The 18,796-nt window shown below is 38.2% G+C and overlaps 1 protein-coding gene across 2 annotated transcripts in view; it reads left to right on the top strand.

Annotated features, from left to right (window-relative positions):
• The first annotated feature begins 508 nt into the window (after positions 1–508).
• The window catches only part of SEX1 (Pyruvate phosphate dikinase, PEP/pyruvate binding domain-containing protein), a 34,351-nt gene continuing 16,063 nt past the window's right edge, over positions 509–18,796 (top strand). Inside the window, exons 1-14 of one of the 2 annotated variants that reach the window (XM_077388102.1) lie at positions 509–714; positions 1,853–1,932; positions 2,170–2,488; positions 6,616–6,657; positions 6,746–6,855; positions 6,938–7,016; positions 7,137–7,228; positions 7,323–7,494; positions 12,367–12,726; positions 12,833–12,940; positions 13,096–13,194; positions 13,359–13,490; positions 13,600–13,688; positions 15,068–15,202. In XM_077388102.1, coding sequence (XP_077244217.1) covers positions 2,207–2,488; positions 6,616–6,657; positions 6,746–6,855; positions 6,938–7,016; positions 7,137–7,228; positions 7,323–7,494; positions 12,367–12,726; positions 12,833–12,940; positions 13,096–13,194; positions 13,359–13,490; positions 13,600–13,688; positions 15,068–15,202 — 1,700 coding nt within the window. In that variant the 5' untranslated portion in view covers positions 509–714; positions 1,853–1,932; positions 2,170–2,206. The remainder of the gene's footprint in view (positions 715–1,852; positions 1,933–2,169; positions 2,489–6,615; positions 6,658–6,745; positions 6,856–6,937; positions 7,017–7,136; positions 7,229–7,322; positions 7,495–12,366; positions 12,727–12,832; positions 12,941–13,095; positions 13,195–13,358; positions 13,491–13,599; positions 13,689–15,067; positions 15,203–18,796) is intronic. The other variant, XM_077388101.1, reaches the window with a different exon arrangement.

The raw sequence follows: 18,796 nt of genomic DNA, 5'->3' as shown, positions 1-18,796 counted from the left end.
AAAAGAGCTGCAAATGTGAGAAATCCAAATCAAAATCTTCTTGGCATCCAAACGGGCCCTAATGGTATTTTGGGTGGTTCTCATGTTATGATTCCAACTTAGAATATGGACTCTCCTTAGTCCTCGGTCTTACAAGCAAAATAATTTCCGTATTCACCGATCAGCGTACTAAAAATATCAGCGAATAAGGACAAGTTGATATTTTTATCATTATCAGGGGTATTCACGGGACTAAGTATAAAATATCGCTGATATTCACGGACCTCGCAATGGCCATCTCTTTTCCCGCCATTACGCACGTGAAAGGGCTCAGATTCCTGAAAGCTCTGTACACGTGGAGTTAAATGAGCATACCACGTGTCACGATAACCTGTATAAAAATGAACCAGAGGAAACAGGGGGTGTGGAAATATCAAACAGGAGATATGAAATATCAGACCATGGAATTGATATTGCCACACTCCCTGCTTATAGTGTATTTTAATACTTGCGTAGCGAAGTTTTTTTCTATAAAAATCGTATTACATTTCCGCGATCGTGTTTTTTAGCATTTGTCTTCCCCGATCTCTTTGCCGAAAAGAGCAACTGTTCGAGGTTCCGCTGCGCTTCGTCTTTCCCTCTTTCTCTCTCATTTCGGAAACTAGGGTTAAAAAAAAGGGGAAATTTTTTCGAAGAGAATTTTCTAATTTATATTCTCAGAGGCTCGAATTCGAGGTAATTTAAGGCGTTTGATGGATGTGTTTTGAAGAATTTGAACCGTTGGAAGGATTAATTTCTTCATTTATTTCAATTTTTAGCATTTAAATGTCAGTAGTGCTTCGAGATTGGGATTCTCAACTTCTCATTCTAAATTCGTCTTTTTTTATTTGATCGATTGTTTTTTCTTCAATTTTTGATGGAGAATTTTGGTTTTTGGAATGGATTTTGACCTCGAGGATTGCAAGTAGTTCAAGAGCTTTAAATCAGGGTAATTAAAGTATTAAATGGAGATTTTGGGAGGAACTCGATCTCGTTAAATGCACGTTTCTTAATTTTGTTGTAGCTTAGAAAATTGAGATCTTAAGTTAGTTTTTTGGTCTAATCGAGTGTTTTTCTTATCTAATTTGATTAAGGTTTTGGATGAGTTCGATTCATCTGAATGTAAGCGGTTTATTTATTTATTTTTGGTTGACTTAAGATTTTTCGGTGTTTTAATTTCTGTTTGATCCATCTTTTTTTTGTTTTATTTTAACAATATATTTTTTTGAGCTAAAAAGTTGAGTTTTTTTTAATATTTTCTTGTAGATTCTGCTGAAGTCTCTGATATATTTGAATCTTCCGTTCCTTAATTAAACATGTTTTTTTGTTGTTTTATCAGTTTGAATGATTAGTTTCATACCATAGTATAATTTTTTTAAAGTATTTGAGCACCTTTTGGTTTTAAACTCGAGCCTTTTGAGTGCTTTAGTGGATGCGCCATAGGAGTTTTGGTCCTATTGAATATTTGCTTACTGAACTTAATGGAGAAGTTTGTGGATTCTGATCCGTTTGAATGTTTACTCTCTTACTATAATTTGAGATCTACTTTCAAGCTTGGGAACTGAAAGTAGATATCTAAATTATAGGTGTCTATATTCAAGCCAGAGAATGAAGTCTTTTCCATGTAGCATTAAAAAAGTCTTTCCAAGTGTGAAAATGTTACCATTACAAAAATCATTTTTCATGTTCATAGTTCATACACAAACACTCACACTTACACACACACTTGAGTTCTTTTATTTCTGAAATTGATCTAGATTTTTGTTACATTTGATTTGTTTAATGTTTATTTTCTTAGTATAATGTATATTTTAGCACTCAAATTGCTTTTCAGCTCAAAAGAGGAGGTTTTTCTCAGCCCTTTGCTAGTGAACTGTCACGATCCAATCAGAGACTTTAGTTTTTATTCCAATGGTAATTTGATGAACTTTATCTGTTTGAATGTATATTTGGCTTACAGAGAGTAAACACGGACCATCAATTTTGATAAAGATGCAAATCATATAGCTTAATATTTATTGTTCATAACATATCTGTAAATGTTCATGAATCTCATGAAAGAATTTAAATGTTATTTTTTTGCATTTCCACTCAAATTTTTTCTCATTTTCCTCGCTGATGTGATTCATTTCAATGTCTGGCTTTATTCAGCTTTATCTGCAGAGAAGGGTTTGACTGAGTGAGAAACATGAGCAATACTCTAGGACATGGTTTACTTCACCAAGCTCTATGCCAGCCCATTCTAGAGCACCAAAGCAAAACCCATTCAGGATTTTCCCAAAATTCTTTATACCATGTCCCAGTAGCCTCACTGTCAGAGCAATCAGCACCTCAGATACGGAATCCACTGCTTTCCACTAAATTTCTTGAAAACAGTCTCACTAAAACAAATACAAAGTTGCCTCGAGGAACACAGCATACAATTTCCACTGTTCCTCGTGCTGTATTGGTCACAGATCCTGCTTCTGGAGTGAGTTCTTTCTCATGGACGATTGATACTCTTATTTACTTTCATACACACAAATATTCCATATTATCTTTCCACTGTGAAATCTGGTATGCTCTAATCTTCAGCCACATTGGTGTTTAAAGCTTGAATTATGTAACACCATATGCTTGTTGATAGATGCTACTTATATTGCCTTATGATGACTTTGGCGTTTTAATCTTTGTTTTTGCATTTGACAATTACTTCTATTTTTGGGTGGCACCCATCTGTTGGGTATTTGATGAGAATTGCGACCATGAATTTTTGCCCTGATACCAATTTATGAGAGTGCATGATAACGGAGCTGCTCTTGCAAAGATCGTGAGCAGCAAGGGGATGCAGTTCATTTTTGAACTAATAAGCAGTGGCTGATAGAAAGATGTTTGGACTAGAAGCAATGGAGACAGCCCACGAGAGGACACATGGCTGTATTTGCTGAAATATTGATGTTTATTGGATGATCAACAGTTCAGTCTCAAGGGTGGAACTTGCACTTAAAAAGTTGAAGAAGAAAGCTTTCGTATAATAAACAGGAGATAAAAGTAGTAAACAGAAATCTGCATTTCCGTTTGCTGTCTCCACGGCAGAAATCGCACACGATAGAGAGAAGAATAAAACTTCATGTCGTCATAGTTGTCAACCTGTGACTCGATTTCTTAATTTTATGACTCATGACAAGACTCGACTCGTGACTCGTAAGAGTTTTTGAAAAGAGTAGAAATGTAGTTGAAAAAAATATCATTATATCTCAAAAGATGAAGCATGTAAAAAAGATATAACCCAATTGCACATAGATAAAGCACTAAGCCAAAAATATCCATCTATCCATCCATCCATAATATATACTAAGCACGTAACTTTCCAAATGTCATTCACCTTTTCTAGAAATTTTTTTCCTGGAAAGTATTTTCCCCTACATCATGTTTTGATCTTTTGATTGGGTGGGGTGGGGCCCATATTCTATACCCAAGAATAGCATGGGTAGGGTCCACTATTTTACCCTTGATCTGATGAGCCCACCAACTCTATCCAAACCCATGCATACACCGTGGGACCAACTTTTTTTTTGAATGGTTTTGACTAATTATTTTACTCCTCATGCTATGATGGGGTGGGGCCCAATATTTAATGACCGTGCCTAGGATTGGTGGGGCCCACTGTCTCTACTCAAACCAATGCAGAAAGTGGGGCCCACCATTTTACCCCTAATGTTATTGACAAGGTGGTGTCCACTGTCCCTACCCAAACCTATGGATTTGACTGGAGCCTGCCATTTTACATCTCATGTTTTGATGGCGTGGGGCCCACCATTTACTAGTAAATAACTACATGCTTGTAACTTGCATGAACAAAAATAATTAAGTTTTAAGTTCTTATTCCAAGTTTTCAACCATCAAAGCAAGAAAGCAAAGCAAGAAAGCCCAGGCCTAACGACTCAATTCGACTCGTAAGAGTCGTAGTTTTTTTACTCAACTCAGAGCGACTCGTAAGAGCCAGCAGATGACTCGTAAGAGTTTTCAACAGAGGTGACTCGCATGGGCGACTCGACTCGAAAGCCCGACGACTCGACTCGACTCGAGAGTTGACTTGTACGACTCATAAGAGTTTGACAACTATGCATGTCGTCCAAAACTTCAAAACTAAAGCCTTCACCTTTTATTCCATTCATTTTAATTTATACAGGAGGTTTTCCGTTTTTACAAAACAATATTTAAAATAAGGAAGCCAACACTATAACTAACTAAAGTCTAGGTGCTGTTACAACCTTGAATTGAAAAGTAAATAACAACCTAAATAAAGTAAGTAAAATAGAAAAGGGAAAACTAAAACAATAACCCAACATCCTACGTCAAATATTAGGGTAGTTGCCCTTTTACAATAGGAAATAATAGCTAGTGGTGGACCACATTTTCATTCATTGTAGGATATCTAGGGAGATTTGGTGTAGGATCCTAGCAAGGTTTGGGATGTCTTGGGTCTTCCCGCTACGACTACCAGACCTAGTGGAATCCTGTTTGTCCATCCGTTGGCCAGAGAAAGGAAGGATTTTACTGAGAGTGGTGCTACTATCTCCGTTATGGGCGATATGGAAGGAAAGAAATGCTAGAATATTCAGGGGATTGACAAAGAGCTGGCTATTCGTGGACACTAAGGTGATAGCATTAACCTTATCTTGGGTGGTTCATCTTTGCTTATGATCTTGGAGGGGGTGGAAATTTAGTGCGGGACTGGCACACACCCCTTCGCCAACCTGAGAACCCCAGGCAAAGGATGGCTAAAGTTAAACTTTGATGGGCCGAGCTTCTGGGCTAGTTGGGGTGGGTGGCACCCTAAGGGATGAGAGGGGTGTAGCCAAGTGGTCTTTCTCAGTCCCAATTGGAATTCCAGACTCAAATGAAGCTAAGGTTAGAGCACTATTACAAGGTGTGAGGATTGTAGACCCTTGCAACCTAAGTAGATTGATTATAGAAGGAGACTCACTCAATGTCATCAGGTAGACGAGTGAGATTCAACCGTGCCCTTGGAGGTTTGCTCAAATGATGGATGAGATGTTTGATCACCTTGAGGCTTTGTCAATGACTTTTCAGCATGTGTGGAGATTGTCTAATTCTGATGTTGATCGGCCAGCACGGATTGGGGTTGAAAGGGACAGCCTCACTATCTTTATTTTTATGCCTCCTCGAGGGGTGCATGTCTCCATGGCTATTGTAGTGTGTGTAGCATCGGCTATTTGTATTCTCTCCTGGCTTTGAGCCTCTCGGTCACCTCTTTCTTTAATGAAATTATTCTCTATTAAAAAAAATCTTATATAAATAAGATCAGTAATTGCTTTTTATCCTTATTTAATTAAGGTAACGACTTACTCTACTCCCCACGATTACCTAGTTGCTAATTTCAAAGCAACATAGATGGATGATATGTTTTATCACCTCGAGGGTGCGTCAATGACTTTTCAGCATGTACAGAGATCAACTGATTCTGATTCTGATGCTGATCGGCTAGCATAGACCGGGTTCGAAAGGAACTATCTCACTATCTTTGATTTTATGCCTCCTCAAGGGGTGCATGTCGCTATTGTAGTGTTTGAAGCATCGGCTATCTGTATTCTCTCTTGGCTTTGACCCTCTTGGTCGCCTCTTTCTTTAATGAAATTATTTACTATTAAAAAAGAATCTTATAAAAATAAGATCGGTAGTTGTTTTTTTATTCTTATTTAATTAAGGTAATGGCTCTCTCTACTTCCCACTATTACCTAGTTGCTAATTTCAAAAGCAACTTAAATGGAAAGGCTTTTAGGAAATGGAATTGGTTGATATTTGATGGCAACTTGAGCTCCTCACACCAAAATAAAGATTTGATGATTCGTCTGTTGGTGATAGCTTTCAGCTAAATTTTTGACCGATCATCGATCTGAGCCATCTGATCATCGATCAGAGCAATTTTAACAATCTGGTCATCGATCAGATCCGACTATGATCCATCTGATTGCCAATGTTAAGCATCAGATCATCGTTCTGACCGATCTGATCAGATGCACCTGCATCAATAGTCCTATTGGTATCTGGTGCAGATGCATTTGCATTTTTTGATGTGGACTTCTAACTGCACATCAGTATAAAATAATGATGCGCCTCTGAATATCTTTCAATGTTCACATATTTGAATAATAGAATGTTCAGAAGAGGCTGAATGTGAAGATGAAATGTAGACATTCTTCGGGAAAATTGAGGGATAGATGATATAGCTCAGGGTTAGACTGCCTTTCTTTCTTCACAAATCTGTTGCCCGGTGTGTTTTTTATATTGCTCAATTTTTAATTTTGCAGTCCTACGGGACTTACTGAAGACACTGTATCTTGGATTCAGATTGATTGTTGAAGTTTCCATGGCATGTTCTCCTTCATGTATGCACTGTGGGTAGTGAAGTTATAAATTAGTAATTACAATACACAGTTCATCTCTTGGACATATATTACCGGCATCTTTCATTTGTAAAGTTAAGAACATCATATTTTGGTTTCCTAAGCAATTATAGAAAGTGAAACCTATAGAAGCTGTGTGAATATTCATATAAATGTGTATTTTTGACAATTTCTCATCTTGGAGCAGCTTGCAGGAAAATTCAATCTTGATGGAAATTCTGAACTACAGGTATTTATATCTCACTGCAATGCTGAATCTGACTAAAAGTAGTTCCTACTTCCTACTAACATGGAGCTTCATCTATGCAACTGAGCAGATTGGAGTTGGTGCCCCCGCTTCGGGTTCTCTCACACAAGTAGATATTCAAGTTACAAATAACAGTAGCTCCCTCGTTCTTCATTGGGGTGCGGTCTACGACCGACAGAAGTAAGTTTCACATAATGCTGGAAGTTTTTTATGAAAATTTACATGTCCTTCAACTGTGACTCATTTGTTTCTTTTTCTTCAGGAACTGGGTACTTCCTTCCCGCCGTCCCAATGGAACGAAATTGTACAAGAACAGGGCTCTTAGAACTCCTTTCGTAAAAGTAAGTTCCAGAAGCAATAGAGTATATTTTTAAGAATGCCTAAAACTAATTTGGTTATTCATATTTGTTTTTCAAGATTTATTTATGTAAATGATTGATTATTTCATTTGCTTTTTTCAGTCTGGTACGGACATGGTCTTGAAAATAGAGATTGATGATCCAAAAATACGAGCCATAGAGTTCCTTATACTTGATGAGGCTCGGAACAAATGGTGAACTGTCTTTTACTCTGATCATCTGGGGATTGGTAATTCATAAAATAAATTATTCCCTCGATATGATTCAAGTCTATTTTCTATTGGATAGGTTCAAAGATAATGGCCAGAACTTTCATGTCCAGTTGTTGACCAAGGAAAAACTCATTCCAAATGCTTCAGTTCCTCCAAGTGTTTCTGTTCCTGTAGATCTTGTGCAGATTCAGGCATACCTAAGGTGGGAAAGAAAGGGTAAACTGGCATATACACCAGAACAAGAGAAGGCAAGTGTTTGATGTTTTCTCTGCATCAGTCCAGTGTTAAAGTTATTATGATATAATGAGAGGGAAAAGATATCCCCTCTCCCTTGGTTTGAACTAATTATTGAAGTGTAAATATAAGAGAGGAGTGCCATGTTAAAACAAGGGAGTGCTGATATCATTTCCGTACAAATATTCTGCATTTTAAGTAGTATAATTGTCATTTTATTGTATTTGGTAGTTTACTATAAGGCTCAGCTCGTAGTTGATTGTAGTCTGTGTCATCCATATTCCAGAACTTGTGTGTTTTATTTTCCATTCACTTCCCAAATCTCTGACCCTTCCAAGCTGGGATTTCCAAGTTTTGTCCTTTCTCCTTTATTTTGAGCTACTAAAAGCGTAACTAGTTGTTTTAGTCGGCCAGTACAGACAATCATTTGTCTGAATGATAAGAACATTCTAAGAGAACTGTTAAAGTATAAAAGATAAATAACGCCTTTCTCCAATAGCTTAAGCTTTTGGAGAAGTTGGTAAGATAACATAGTATCAAAGCCAAAGGTATTGAGTTCAAACCTCCCGGATAGCAAAAATCCACATGCGATGGTTGGCCCAAAGTGGTACCACATGTGCCACGTGTTTGCCAAGTGGGCCACACATGTGGGGGATTGTTAAAAGTAGAAAAGATAAATGTTAAATTATAAAAGATAAATAACGCCTTTCTCCAACAGCTTAAGCTTTTGGAGAAGTTGGTAAGTTAACATGGTATCAGAGCCAAAGATCTCGAGTTCAAACCTCCCGGATAGCAAAAATCCACACGCGATGGTTGGCCCAATGTGGGACCACATGTGCCACGTGTTTGCCAAGTGGGCCACATGTGTGGGGGAGTGTTAAAGTATAAAACATAAACAATGCCTTTCTCCAACAGCTTAAGCTTTTGGAGAAGTTGGTAAGTTAACAATAAATAACGCCTTTCTCAAACAGTTTAAGCTTTTGGAGAAGTTGGTAAGATAACAAGAACAAATTGTGCAATATTGCCATTAAAAAAAAAAAAAAAAACTGTGCATGCTCAAATAAAGGGAGATGATATTTTCACTCCCCCTGCATTACGTGCACGCTCCCCTTATAACGTGATTTGACATGAAAAGTGGGCACGTAATGCAGGGGGGGGGGTGAAAATATCATCGCCCTCAAATAAAACACTTAGCTAGTTAAATTAAAATCCTCCCCCCCCACCCCCCCCAAATGCTCTGTTTTTCATGATAAATTGATGGAACTTTATTGATAAAAGCAATAATGAACATGAGTACATAATGTGCGAAGACTAGCCCAATGTCTTGCAAGTGGAAGTGATGATGAGGAAGGAGGCTTAATCACAATTGTGTTGAAGCTTCTTCCTTCTTGGGCGTTCATCTAAGAATATATCTATTAGGGGTTTGAGGGAGCTTGACTCGTGGAATGGATCTTTTTTTAATGATATAAATTTTATTAGAAAATAGGGAACAGAAAAATGACCGATCTAATCAAGAGCAGAGAAAACATCACAACACCACCAATCCGAAATACTCAGAGTTCAGACCATTGTTAACGGAAGCACCTTGATTGAGATTAGAGACAAAAGCTAACTTAGAAGCTATATTCTTCCCGCTTCCTAAATTTAGGGAAAGCACACTTCCAACTTACTTCCTTTTAATTAAGAGTGCACTTCCTATTTTAGGTATTTTTTTTCTTAAAAGAGTATCTTCCCCTTTTGGTAATGCCAAAGGAGTGAGCTTAAAAGTTTAATAACTTATCGTAAGTTTTGAATAGAACTTATGTGAAATTTGTTTAAAAAACAGCATCAAATCTAAATGAATAGAACACCAAGCTTGTAAAACCATTATCTCTACAATTTGTAATTCTAATCACCCATGGAGTCCTCTTTAACTATTTGTATCCCTAACTACCTTAAACCTTCTTCCCTACTATTAACCTGTCTATTTTTTTGAATGCTTCTTGTTGGCTTCCCATGAAGCTCATTACATACTTCATGTTAACTACCCATGAAACTTCCCACATGTTTCCTCTTTACTTTCCCCATTGCTTAGTGCCTTTTGCATTTACTATTTTTTAGACCCTTCTCTTCTAGCTTCCGTTTCCCAGATATCTTCTTGTATCCACTTCCCACTATGGAAACTATGACTCAATCGAAAACACGGAGAAAGAAATCATGACAAATCTTTCAACTCCTTCCCTGACTAAGGAGTCAGCTTCCTCAATGGCAGATCACCAAGTTTGTTGGAAGATGGCACCATGCTCATTTAGACACTCAATAATTTTCCTAAAAGTGCTTCACAAATCATGAAGCATTACCATCAAACTCCTGCACTAAGTCAAATTTTGATGATGTGTTCCAATATTCCTTTTTTTTGTTTTAATTTTAACAATTTATTGGTAGTGAAGTTTATTTATTTTTGTCAAGCTGATGGATTACCCACTTATTGGGATTGCCTAGTCAGACAAATGACAACAACATGTACATTCTGTGTGTGTGTGTGTGTGTGTGTGTTGGGTAGGGAAATGATATTTCACACTTCCATCTTTTAACAATATCACTTATTTGTTAAAGGATCTTAATAGTCCCGAAAAGCTACCACTTGCCAGATTGAAAGTGCTTAATGCTCTGTATGGTTGCCAGGTTTTTTTTGTTCCCGGGAGTTATGTGGGAGAAAAAAATACCCTGGGAGATAGGTGGGAAAAAAAAGAGTCCTTGAAGTATCCTGGTAAAATAAAAATCCCATGTTTGGTTATGTGGGAGAAAAAAATACCCTGGGAGATATGGTGGGCAAAAAAAAAACCTTTGTTTGGTTGCTTGAACTGTTGGGTAGAAAAAATATATATATATATGAGGAAAGTGTTGGTGAGCTTAAGCTCACCAAACTTATGGTGAACTTAAGCGCCCAATCACATTGGGGCCGACTTTGTTAGGATGATCCAAAGCATTCATTTGAAAGGCCCTTACATAGATGGGGTGTGTACCAAAAATCAGCTCCATAGGATCATCCTAACCCATCCATTTGTGGAGGTCAAAATGGACAGACATTATTTGTCCACAAATCTGCCCATTTTTGTCCTTCACAAATGGAGGGGTTAGGATGATCCTATGGAGCTGATTTTTGGTACACACCCTATCCATGATAGGGCCTTGCAAATGAATGGTTTGGATCACCACAGAAAATGTGGGACCCATGTGATTGGGGCGCTTAAGCTCACCATAAGTTTGGTGAGCTTAAGCTCACCAACACTTTCCTCTCTCTCTCTCTCTCTCTCTCTATATATATATATATATATATATATATATATATATATATATGTGTGTGTGTGTGTGTGTGTGTGCGCGTGCGCGTGCGCGTGCGTGCCGTTTGTGTGCATGTGTGGCACGGATTTCATTTTCTATATATGTATAGAGAGATATATGACTTGCTCAAGTTGAGTCTACTTATGAAGTTTGGAAGTTTAGTCATGGTGAATATCATTGATGGGTTTCCACCTTTGTTTGACTCTGAAGTTACTGCATGTCTTATCAGCATTCAGTGTAATTTTATGTGAAGGAGATTTGATGTCTCCTTTTTTGGGCCTGTACTCTTCTTTTTTTATATTGGTTTTCTTTTGCCCATTGTTAATATGCCTTCTGTGATATGTAGCATAACTCAGTATATAGCTGAAGTCTCTGATCTATAGTAGAGTAAGGGCATATAGCTGAAGTGTCGGATCTATAGTAAAATAAGGGCACTGCCCCCAAAACATTCCATTCTTTTTCACCTGACGGTCAATTATATTTTCATTGATCCAAAGCATGGGCCTATGTTGGACATGACGATTTCATTAATAGGAAAAAAATCTTTTCATGGTCTACAATCTCAAACATCGCTAGGTGAAAACTTCAGCAGAAAAGTAATTGTGCCTGTGGCATGTTCCATAATCCTATGGCACACAATTTCCCTTTTGAACTGTTTGGCGATCCAAGGAATTTTCATCTAAGTAAGAAAGTCTGCGTGTCAATTGCATGTGCCACACCATGTTCAATTTCTTGTTTCAGGCTACATGTGGCCTTCCTGAGTTGACACAAAAAATAGATTATTAAAATGATCGTTGGGGGTTCCACACAAAAGCAAATATCCCACATCGGAAAAGTGAATGGACGTGGATGGACTTATGAGGACTTGGGCACCCTCCCCTTAATGGCTAGCTTTTAAGGGTGAGTTCTACCCGGGTCCCAGCAAGTGGCATCATAGCTGGGGCATGGTAACTCTTGTGTGCCATCGAGGATGGAGAAAATTCCTAAGGAAAGATCTCGTAGTTCCTAAGTTGCCACCGCATGGAGGGGGAGATTGTCCACGTTGCTTCCACGTGGAGGGGGTGATTGTTGGGGGTTCTAGGCAAAAGCAAAGATCTCACATCGGAAAAGTGAATGGATGTGGATGGGCTTATAAGGACTTGGGCACCCTCCCTTTAATGGCTAGCTTTTAATGGTGAGTTCTACCTGGGTCCCAACAAGGATGAATACGAAAGATTAGCGATCTCTCTGGAGAGTTCATGTGAAGTGCTAAAGAACCCATTGCATATCTTGTCACAATATATAAACCATCAAATCTTCCCTTCATGAAAGAAACACGAGATACAAATTTTCATTTTTACTTGGACCTTCTACATCTGACTTCTTGTTTGTACATTATTCTGATAAATTTGTTGAGAAGCTGTTCAATATTGGGCTCCAGCTAGCTTGATAATTCTTCTGTCCTTACTTTTTTCACAGACGTAAATATTTGAATTTACTATTATCTTCTCTTATAATCTATGTGATGTGTCTTAATTTATATGTTAATTCTATATCTGAATGGGGTGATATTCTTTGAACAGATAGAGTTTGAAGAAGCTAGAAAAGAGCTGCAACGTGAATTAGATAAGGGCATACCTATTGATGAGATTCGGAAAAAGTTGACCAAAGGAGATGCCCTAACTAAAGGAGAGACTCAAACCAAAGTTTCTAGTCGACCACAGATAAAAAAATATTCTACTCCTGAAAGAATTCAGCGGAAGAAATGGGACACTCTCCAGCTTATCAATAAGTATGCTACTGAAGCTGCTGTGGAAAAAAAAATTTCCCTTGCACCAAAATCCCCAACAGCAATAGATCTGTGGGCAATGGCGACGGAAGAGCAGGATGGTGGCCGCATTCTGAATAAGAAACTCTTTAAGCTGGGTGATAAGGAAATTATGGTCAGATAATTCTGTGTTTGAACTTTGAAATGCCTTCTGTATTTTTCAAGAAACTACTATACCTAAGCCCTTCTTCAAATTCTTAGTCTGACTTCCTATTTTGAAGGTACTTGTAACCAACCATCCTGGTAAGACGAAAGTTTATGCGGCTACAAATCTGAAAGAACCGGTTGTCCTTCACTGGGCTTTATCAGAAAAAGCGGGAGAATGGACGGTAGGTGCAAAGTATAAAGCCCTTCAATCTTGAGAAATGTCTTCTTAGATTGAACTTTGAACTGTGTCACCACTGTTCACTTTGTATCAGTGTCATTTTGGCCTGCCTCTTCCACGTGTATTGACAGTTACATAAGACGGATGGATATTTTACAGGCACCACCTCCTAGTATACGGCCCACAGGTTCAGTTTCTCTTGAGAAGGCATGCGAAACACAACTAGTACATAACTCCTCTGGGGATCCTTTGTTTCAGGTACTTGTATAAGAAATTTGATCTCTACCATGTGCACTAATATTTAACAAAACCTATAAATTCTGGCAGATTTAATGAACAAATTACAAATCATGTCCTTTTTTGAATTGCTCAATATTTGAGTAAAATTCTCACCATATTGTCAAATTAATTTTCTTCTGCAGTTTGAGATAGAGGTTGATGAAGGTGATTTCGTGGGAATGCCATTTGTCCTTTTGTCAAATGGAACTTGGATAAAGAACAATGGATCTGACTTTTATATGGAGTTTGGCAGTGGAACAGAGAAGGTTAAAAAGGTTGCTCTCCATTTTAACTTCCAAAATGCAATTTTTTTTATTGTTATTGGACTTCATCATACATCACCTCTCTATATTTTAATGTATTGACCCTCATTTCATACATAAGGATGCTGGTGATGGGAAAGATACCGCAAAGGCACTGCTGGACAGAATAGCAGAGATGGAGAGTGAAGCTCAGAAGTCTTTTATGCATAGGTCAGTAGGTCTTGGTACTTAACTGTGTTAAATAAATTTATTTTAACCTTTTGGTATTTAAATAAATTTTCCTCTTTTAATTTATTACTATGAAATGTAGTTGGTGTAACCTTTTATTTCTTCTTACTTTATTGTAAAAAAAAAAAATTTATTTCTCAAAGCACGCAAAGCTATAAACTTACATCGAGAGAATACTTTATAATTTATTCCTCACAATACTCATGAACCCTACTTTTGATCTCAACTCTTGATTCTGATTCCCTAAAGATCCTATTTGACCCAAAATAAAACTCTGAAGGCAATCACAGTACCTAGAATAGGCAAGAGAATGGAACCCACTAAACATTCTAGAAAATGTTAGCTCGTGGAGAGGCAGGTCACTAGTTGACGATTGTCCAAATGGACACCCCTGTAAGAAGCATAGGATCAGACACCCAGCAATGAAAAGAAAGAACCACTACCCGATCTCGCTATCGCATTGATTCTTGCTGGCCCTCTCATCTTTCATTCCATCCATGATCGGTCAGATCAGTATTACTATTTACAAACAATTATAGTCTTATACTTATTTCTATGGCTTCAAATACTCTTTCTTTAGAAAAAAAAAAAAAAAGCTTTTGCTTTCACACATTCACATACTGTACTGATATTCTTTAGTGTTGTTCAGCATGGACATAATGTAGGAAGGCAATACAAAGGGGGAATTGGGAATTGTCAAACTTATGTTTCAAGTGGTTTGGTTGTCCCCATATCCATTAGATGGTATTCCTCATCAAATTGCTACATTAGTAATGAAGATTGGATTCCCAATCGTCATTACGCACAAATCTTGTTTTATTTGTCGAAGTTGCCCCTATCCTCATACCCATAAGATGATATTCCCCCTCAAATTGCTATTTTAGTAATGACGATTGGATTCCCAATCGTCATTAGGCGCAGATCTTGTTTTTTTTGGTCCAAGTTGCCCCTGTCCTTGCAGTGAGGTTTCATACTTTATGTAACGTGGTTGTAAGAAGCACTTACTTCCATGCTTAGTATATATGCAATCTGTAACTTCTTTAATCTAATTTAGTTTTTTCTAATAAGAAACTGAAGACTTACTGTAAGTCATATCCATTTTGCTTTGGAATGACTTTGAGGAGAACTAGGAAGTTACATGGGTTGATTTTGTTTTCTGTGAAGTATCAAGGTGTAACATCTTCTATATGATTAAAAAGAAGTAAAATCTCCTATATGATGAAAAAAATGCGTGCCTACTTGTATGTTATCTATTCCATTATGAGTCATTTTTGTTGGACCCATATGTGAGGATTGTATACTTGATTCTGATTAGTTCCATGATTGATTCCTGAAAAAATAAGCCATTTCTTCTGTCACAGATTTAATATTGCGGCAGAATTGACTGAGTGGGCCAAAGATGCTGGGCAATTGGGTCTTGCAGGGATTCTTGTGTGGATGAGATTTATGGCTACAAGGCAACTCACATGGAATAAGAACTACAATGTGAAGCCACGGTATATTATTTACTTGTTGCATTAACTTAGTTCTTCGATCGTTGATCTTATTTATCTAATAAAATATACGAAGAGATCTCGTACTAGATATCTGAAAGTTTTAAGCAATAGCAATTTCAAATTCATTTCCTTGGAAAATTATTATCCTATTAATGGAAAACATTAAGTTATATATAACTTCAGTTCAATTTTTAAATTTTCTTAGATAAAATCATGTTTTGTTTTGAAAACTTGCAATCCTAGCTTTCCTGATCAGTGCAAACTCTAGTTTTTTATTCTTTCCTGGGATAAATGAAAATTTTATAACCTTATGTTAATCTATCTTCTCAAAATCTGAAAATTATGCTTGGACATAGTTTTAACATGCACATGTGCTTGAAAGTGCATATTCTCAAGGCTTCTTTCAAGATATTTTCCTCATTCTACCCTGTTTAGTCCTTGCGAGCATGAACTTTAGACTTTATAATCTTCAAACCACACAACAGAGATTCTCTACTCAACGTATGCTTTGAAGCAGGGTCCTTTTGACTCCTACCTCAGATATACTTTGGAGTTGAGGAGAGGTGATGCTAGATGGAATCAATGCAATCAAGCAATTAAATAAGAAATAGAAGAGAGAAGAAGAGATGGAACAAAATAAGGAGTTTATGGTGAAAGCATTCGGAGGAAATGAGCTCCTATTCTATATATAAAGACTACATTATTACAAATGACTGAAAGGGTCTTTATGAAGATACAACTAAATATATTACAACCCTCCCTCCCCTTAAATTGGGCTATATATATTGGACATGGCCGGCTTGACAATAGTATCACGAAGACGGGCAGGTCCTACAGCCTTGGTGAAGATATCTGCCAGTTCATAAGGCGATAAGATGAAAGAACCATCAATGATCTTCTCTCGAATAAAGTGAACATCAACCTCAATATGCTTTGTATGCTCATGAAGAACCGCATTAGAAGCAATGCGAATAGCCTCTAAGTTATCACAATGAAGGGGCATTAGATCTCTAGTGCCAAAACCCAACTCAGAGATCAGGGAGCGTAGCCAAATGTCATGGGGTGACACCTTGGCTCACTACATATCTTGCTACAGGCCTATGGGAAGCTCAAGACAAGCTGGGGAAGTCGAGAACCTTCCAGAAGTCTAGAGCTTCGTAGAAGCTTCTTGGAAGATTTTAGGACCTTGTAGAGATCTCCAGAATCATGTAGGAGATTCTTGAAGCTTCTAGGTATCTTTGGAATGATATAGAGAATTCTAGAATGTTCTAGACATCTCTAGTGAATTCTAGAATGTTCTAGACATCTCTAGATTTATGTAGCGTATTCTAGAATCTTCTAGAGCCTTGTAGAAGAATAGAAGGCTCTAGAAGGTGGGGCATGTAAATACTCTAGATACTTTTTAGATAGTTGGATATTTCTAGAAAGCTCTACTAGAGGAGGTGGACGACCTTTCTAGATAGAGATTTTTCTAGTCTTATTGGTTGTGTGACACTTGTAATAAGCATGACCACACATTTCATTAGGCGATTGCCTAAATAAAGGGGTGAAGCCCTCATTTGTAGTCACTCAAGCACTCAAGCCAGTTGTATATCATTGAGAGCAATACAAAGTGCCTTCTTCCCTTAAGTGTTTGCTAGTGTTCACTTGTGTGCTTCTGCTTCTTTCTTTTCTCCAACTCACTAGTCTTGAGAGTGTTGCTAGCTAGAAAGGCTGACTTACTCTAAGGGGAGACGAGTGCCTAAGTGCTGCACGGGTGCGCTTGGAATATTCAAGCCCGTGACAAGTCGTATCAGAGCCTAGGTCACATGGGGACATGATAGAAGGCAAGAAGGAAGCTATAGCCAGCCACTAGATTGTTGAAGTGCTAGTTGAGAGCAGCCTAGTGGTGCTGCCCTGACCAAGTCCAAGAAAGGTAGTCGGTCGAAGGAGGCTTCAAGGGACCCTATGGGCTATGGCATCGGTGGAGGCACGGTTGGCTTGTGTGGAGCTTACCGTGGCTCATTGGAAGGATCAACTTGAGGATTTGGACCGATGCTTTGAGGAACTTGAGGATGGGAACAAAGAGCTTCGTGGAGAGTTGCTCGACCTTGAACTCCATCTTTGACATGCTAAGGAGGGAGATGCAAGCCTTCCAAGACCGAGTTCTCGGTGAGCTTGAGGCCATGCATAGGGAAATGGAAGAGGTAAAGGCTAATAAGAAGGCAATGACTAGTGGTTCGGTCACCACCCATGCAACTCCCAAGATCGACGTGCCAAAGCCTAAGGGCTTTTAAGGTGGAAGGAATGGAAGGGAGCGTGACATCTTCCTTTGCATCCCGGAGCAATACTTCGAAGTCATAACTATTGAGGATGAAGCTACGAAGGTCAAGACGACGCCTCTCAACCTCCACAATATTGTGGCTTTGTGGTGGCGACAATGGCACGCTGACATCAAAAGAGGTACATGCTCTATTGAATGTTGAGATGATTTCAAGAGAGAAATTAAGAAGCAAATTATATCATGAAAATGTTGAGTATGAGGCCCGCGGTAGGCTTAGACGCATATCCCATAAGGGGATCATCCGAGACTATATGAAGGAGTTCTCTAAGCTGCTTCTTGAGATCTCGGATATGTCCTTGAAGGAGTCCCTCTTTACATTCATGGACAAACTCCAAGTTCTGACACCTACAAAGATAGTAGCCCACTTCTCATGGACTTGGCAAATCTCTCCCTGATATTAACTATCACGGGCCTGCTAATCCCTTGGCCTCACATTTCTCGGCACTCATGCAACACCCAACTCGTATAACAAAAAAAAAAACTCTCATCAAACTTGGACCAAAGCGATTGCTGAACTAAAATGGAAATATCATGAAATTATATCATGAAAATGTTGAGTATGAGGCCCGCGGTAGGCTTAGACGCATATCCCATAAGGGGATCATCCGGGACTATATGAAGGAGTTCTCTAAGCTGCTTCTTGAGATCTCGGATATGTCCTTGAAGGAGTCCCCTTTACATTCATGGACAGGCTCCAAGTTCCGACACCTACAAAGATAGTAGCCCACTTCTCATGGACTTGGCTAATCTCTCCCTGATATTAACTGTCACGGGTCTGCTAATCCCTTGGCCTCACATTTCTCGGCACTCATGCAACTCCCAACTCGTATAACATAAAAAACTCACATCAAACTTGGACCAAAGCGATTGCTGAACTAAAATGGAAACAAAATTCTTAAGTTCTTTTTTCAAGAACATATAAGCTTAATAGAACACTCTGAAATTAAAAAATGATGTTAGATATATTAAACCGAAATGCTCCAAAGTGCAGTAGATTTAAAACTTGGAACCATAAACTAGATCTAGAGAATTCAAATTCTAATTATAGATCTACAGAATTAAATTTGGGTTAGAATTAGAACTATATATGAGTAGCATGACATGTTTCTTCTAGACTCTAACCATCTAAAAATTGTAGTCCATGACAAAAAAAGTTATTGAAATTAAGCTCATTAGCCAAAGCAACTGCTTGTGCATTTGCAAGAGCTAGATGTCTTGGCCTCACACTTCTCGGCACTCATGCAATACCCCTAACATTTGTACCAGGCCAA

Source organism: Tasmannia lanceolata, unplaced genomic scaffold (assembly GCF_043159265.1).
Source record: "Tasmannia lanceolata isolate RefF3 unplaced genomic scaffold, GAP_Taslan_0.1 ptg000008l, whole genome shotgun sequence".
In the NCBI taxonomy this organism is placed as follows: domain Eukaryota; kingdom Viridiplantae; phylum Streptophyta; class Magnoliopsida; order Canellales; family Winteraceae; genus Tasmannia; species Tasmannia lanceolata.
Note: the sequence above shows the minus strand (reverse complement) of the source record. Positions and strands in the feature narration are given on the sequence as shown.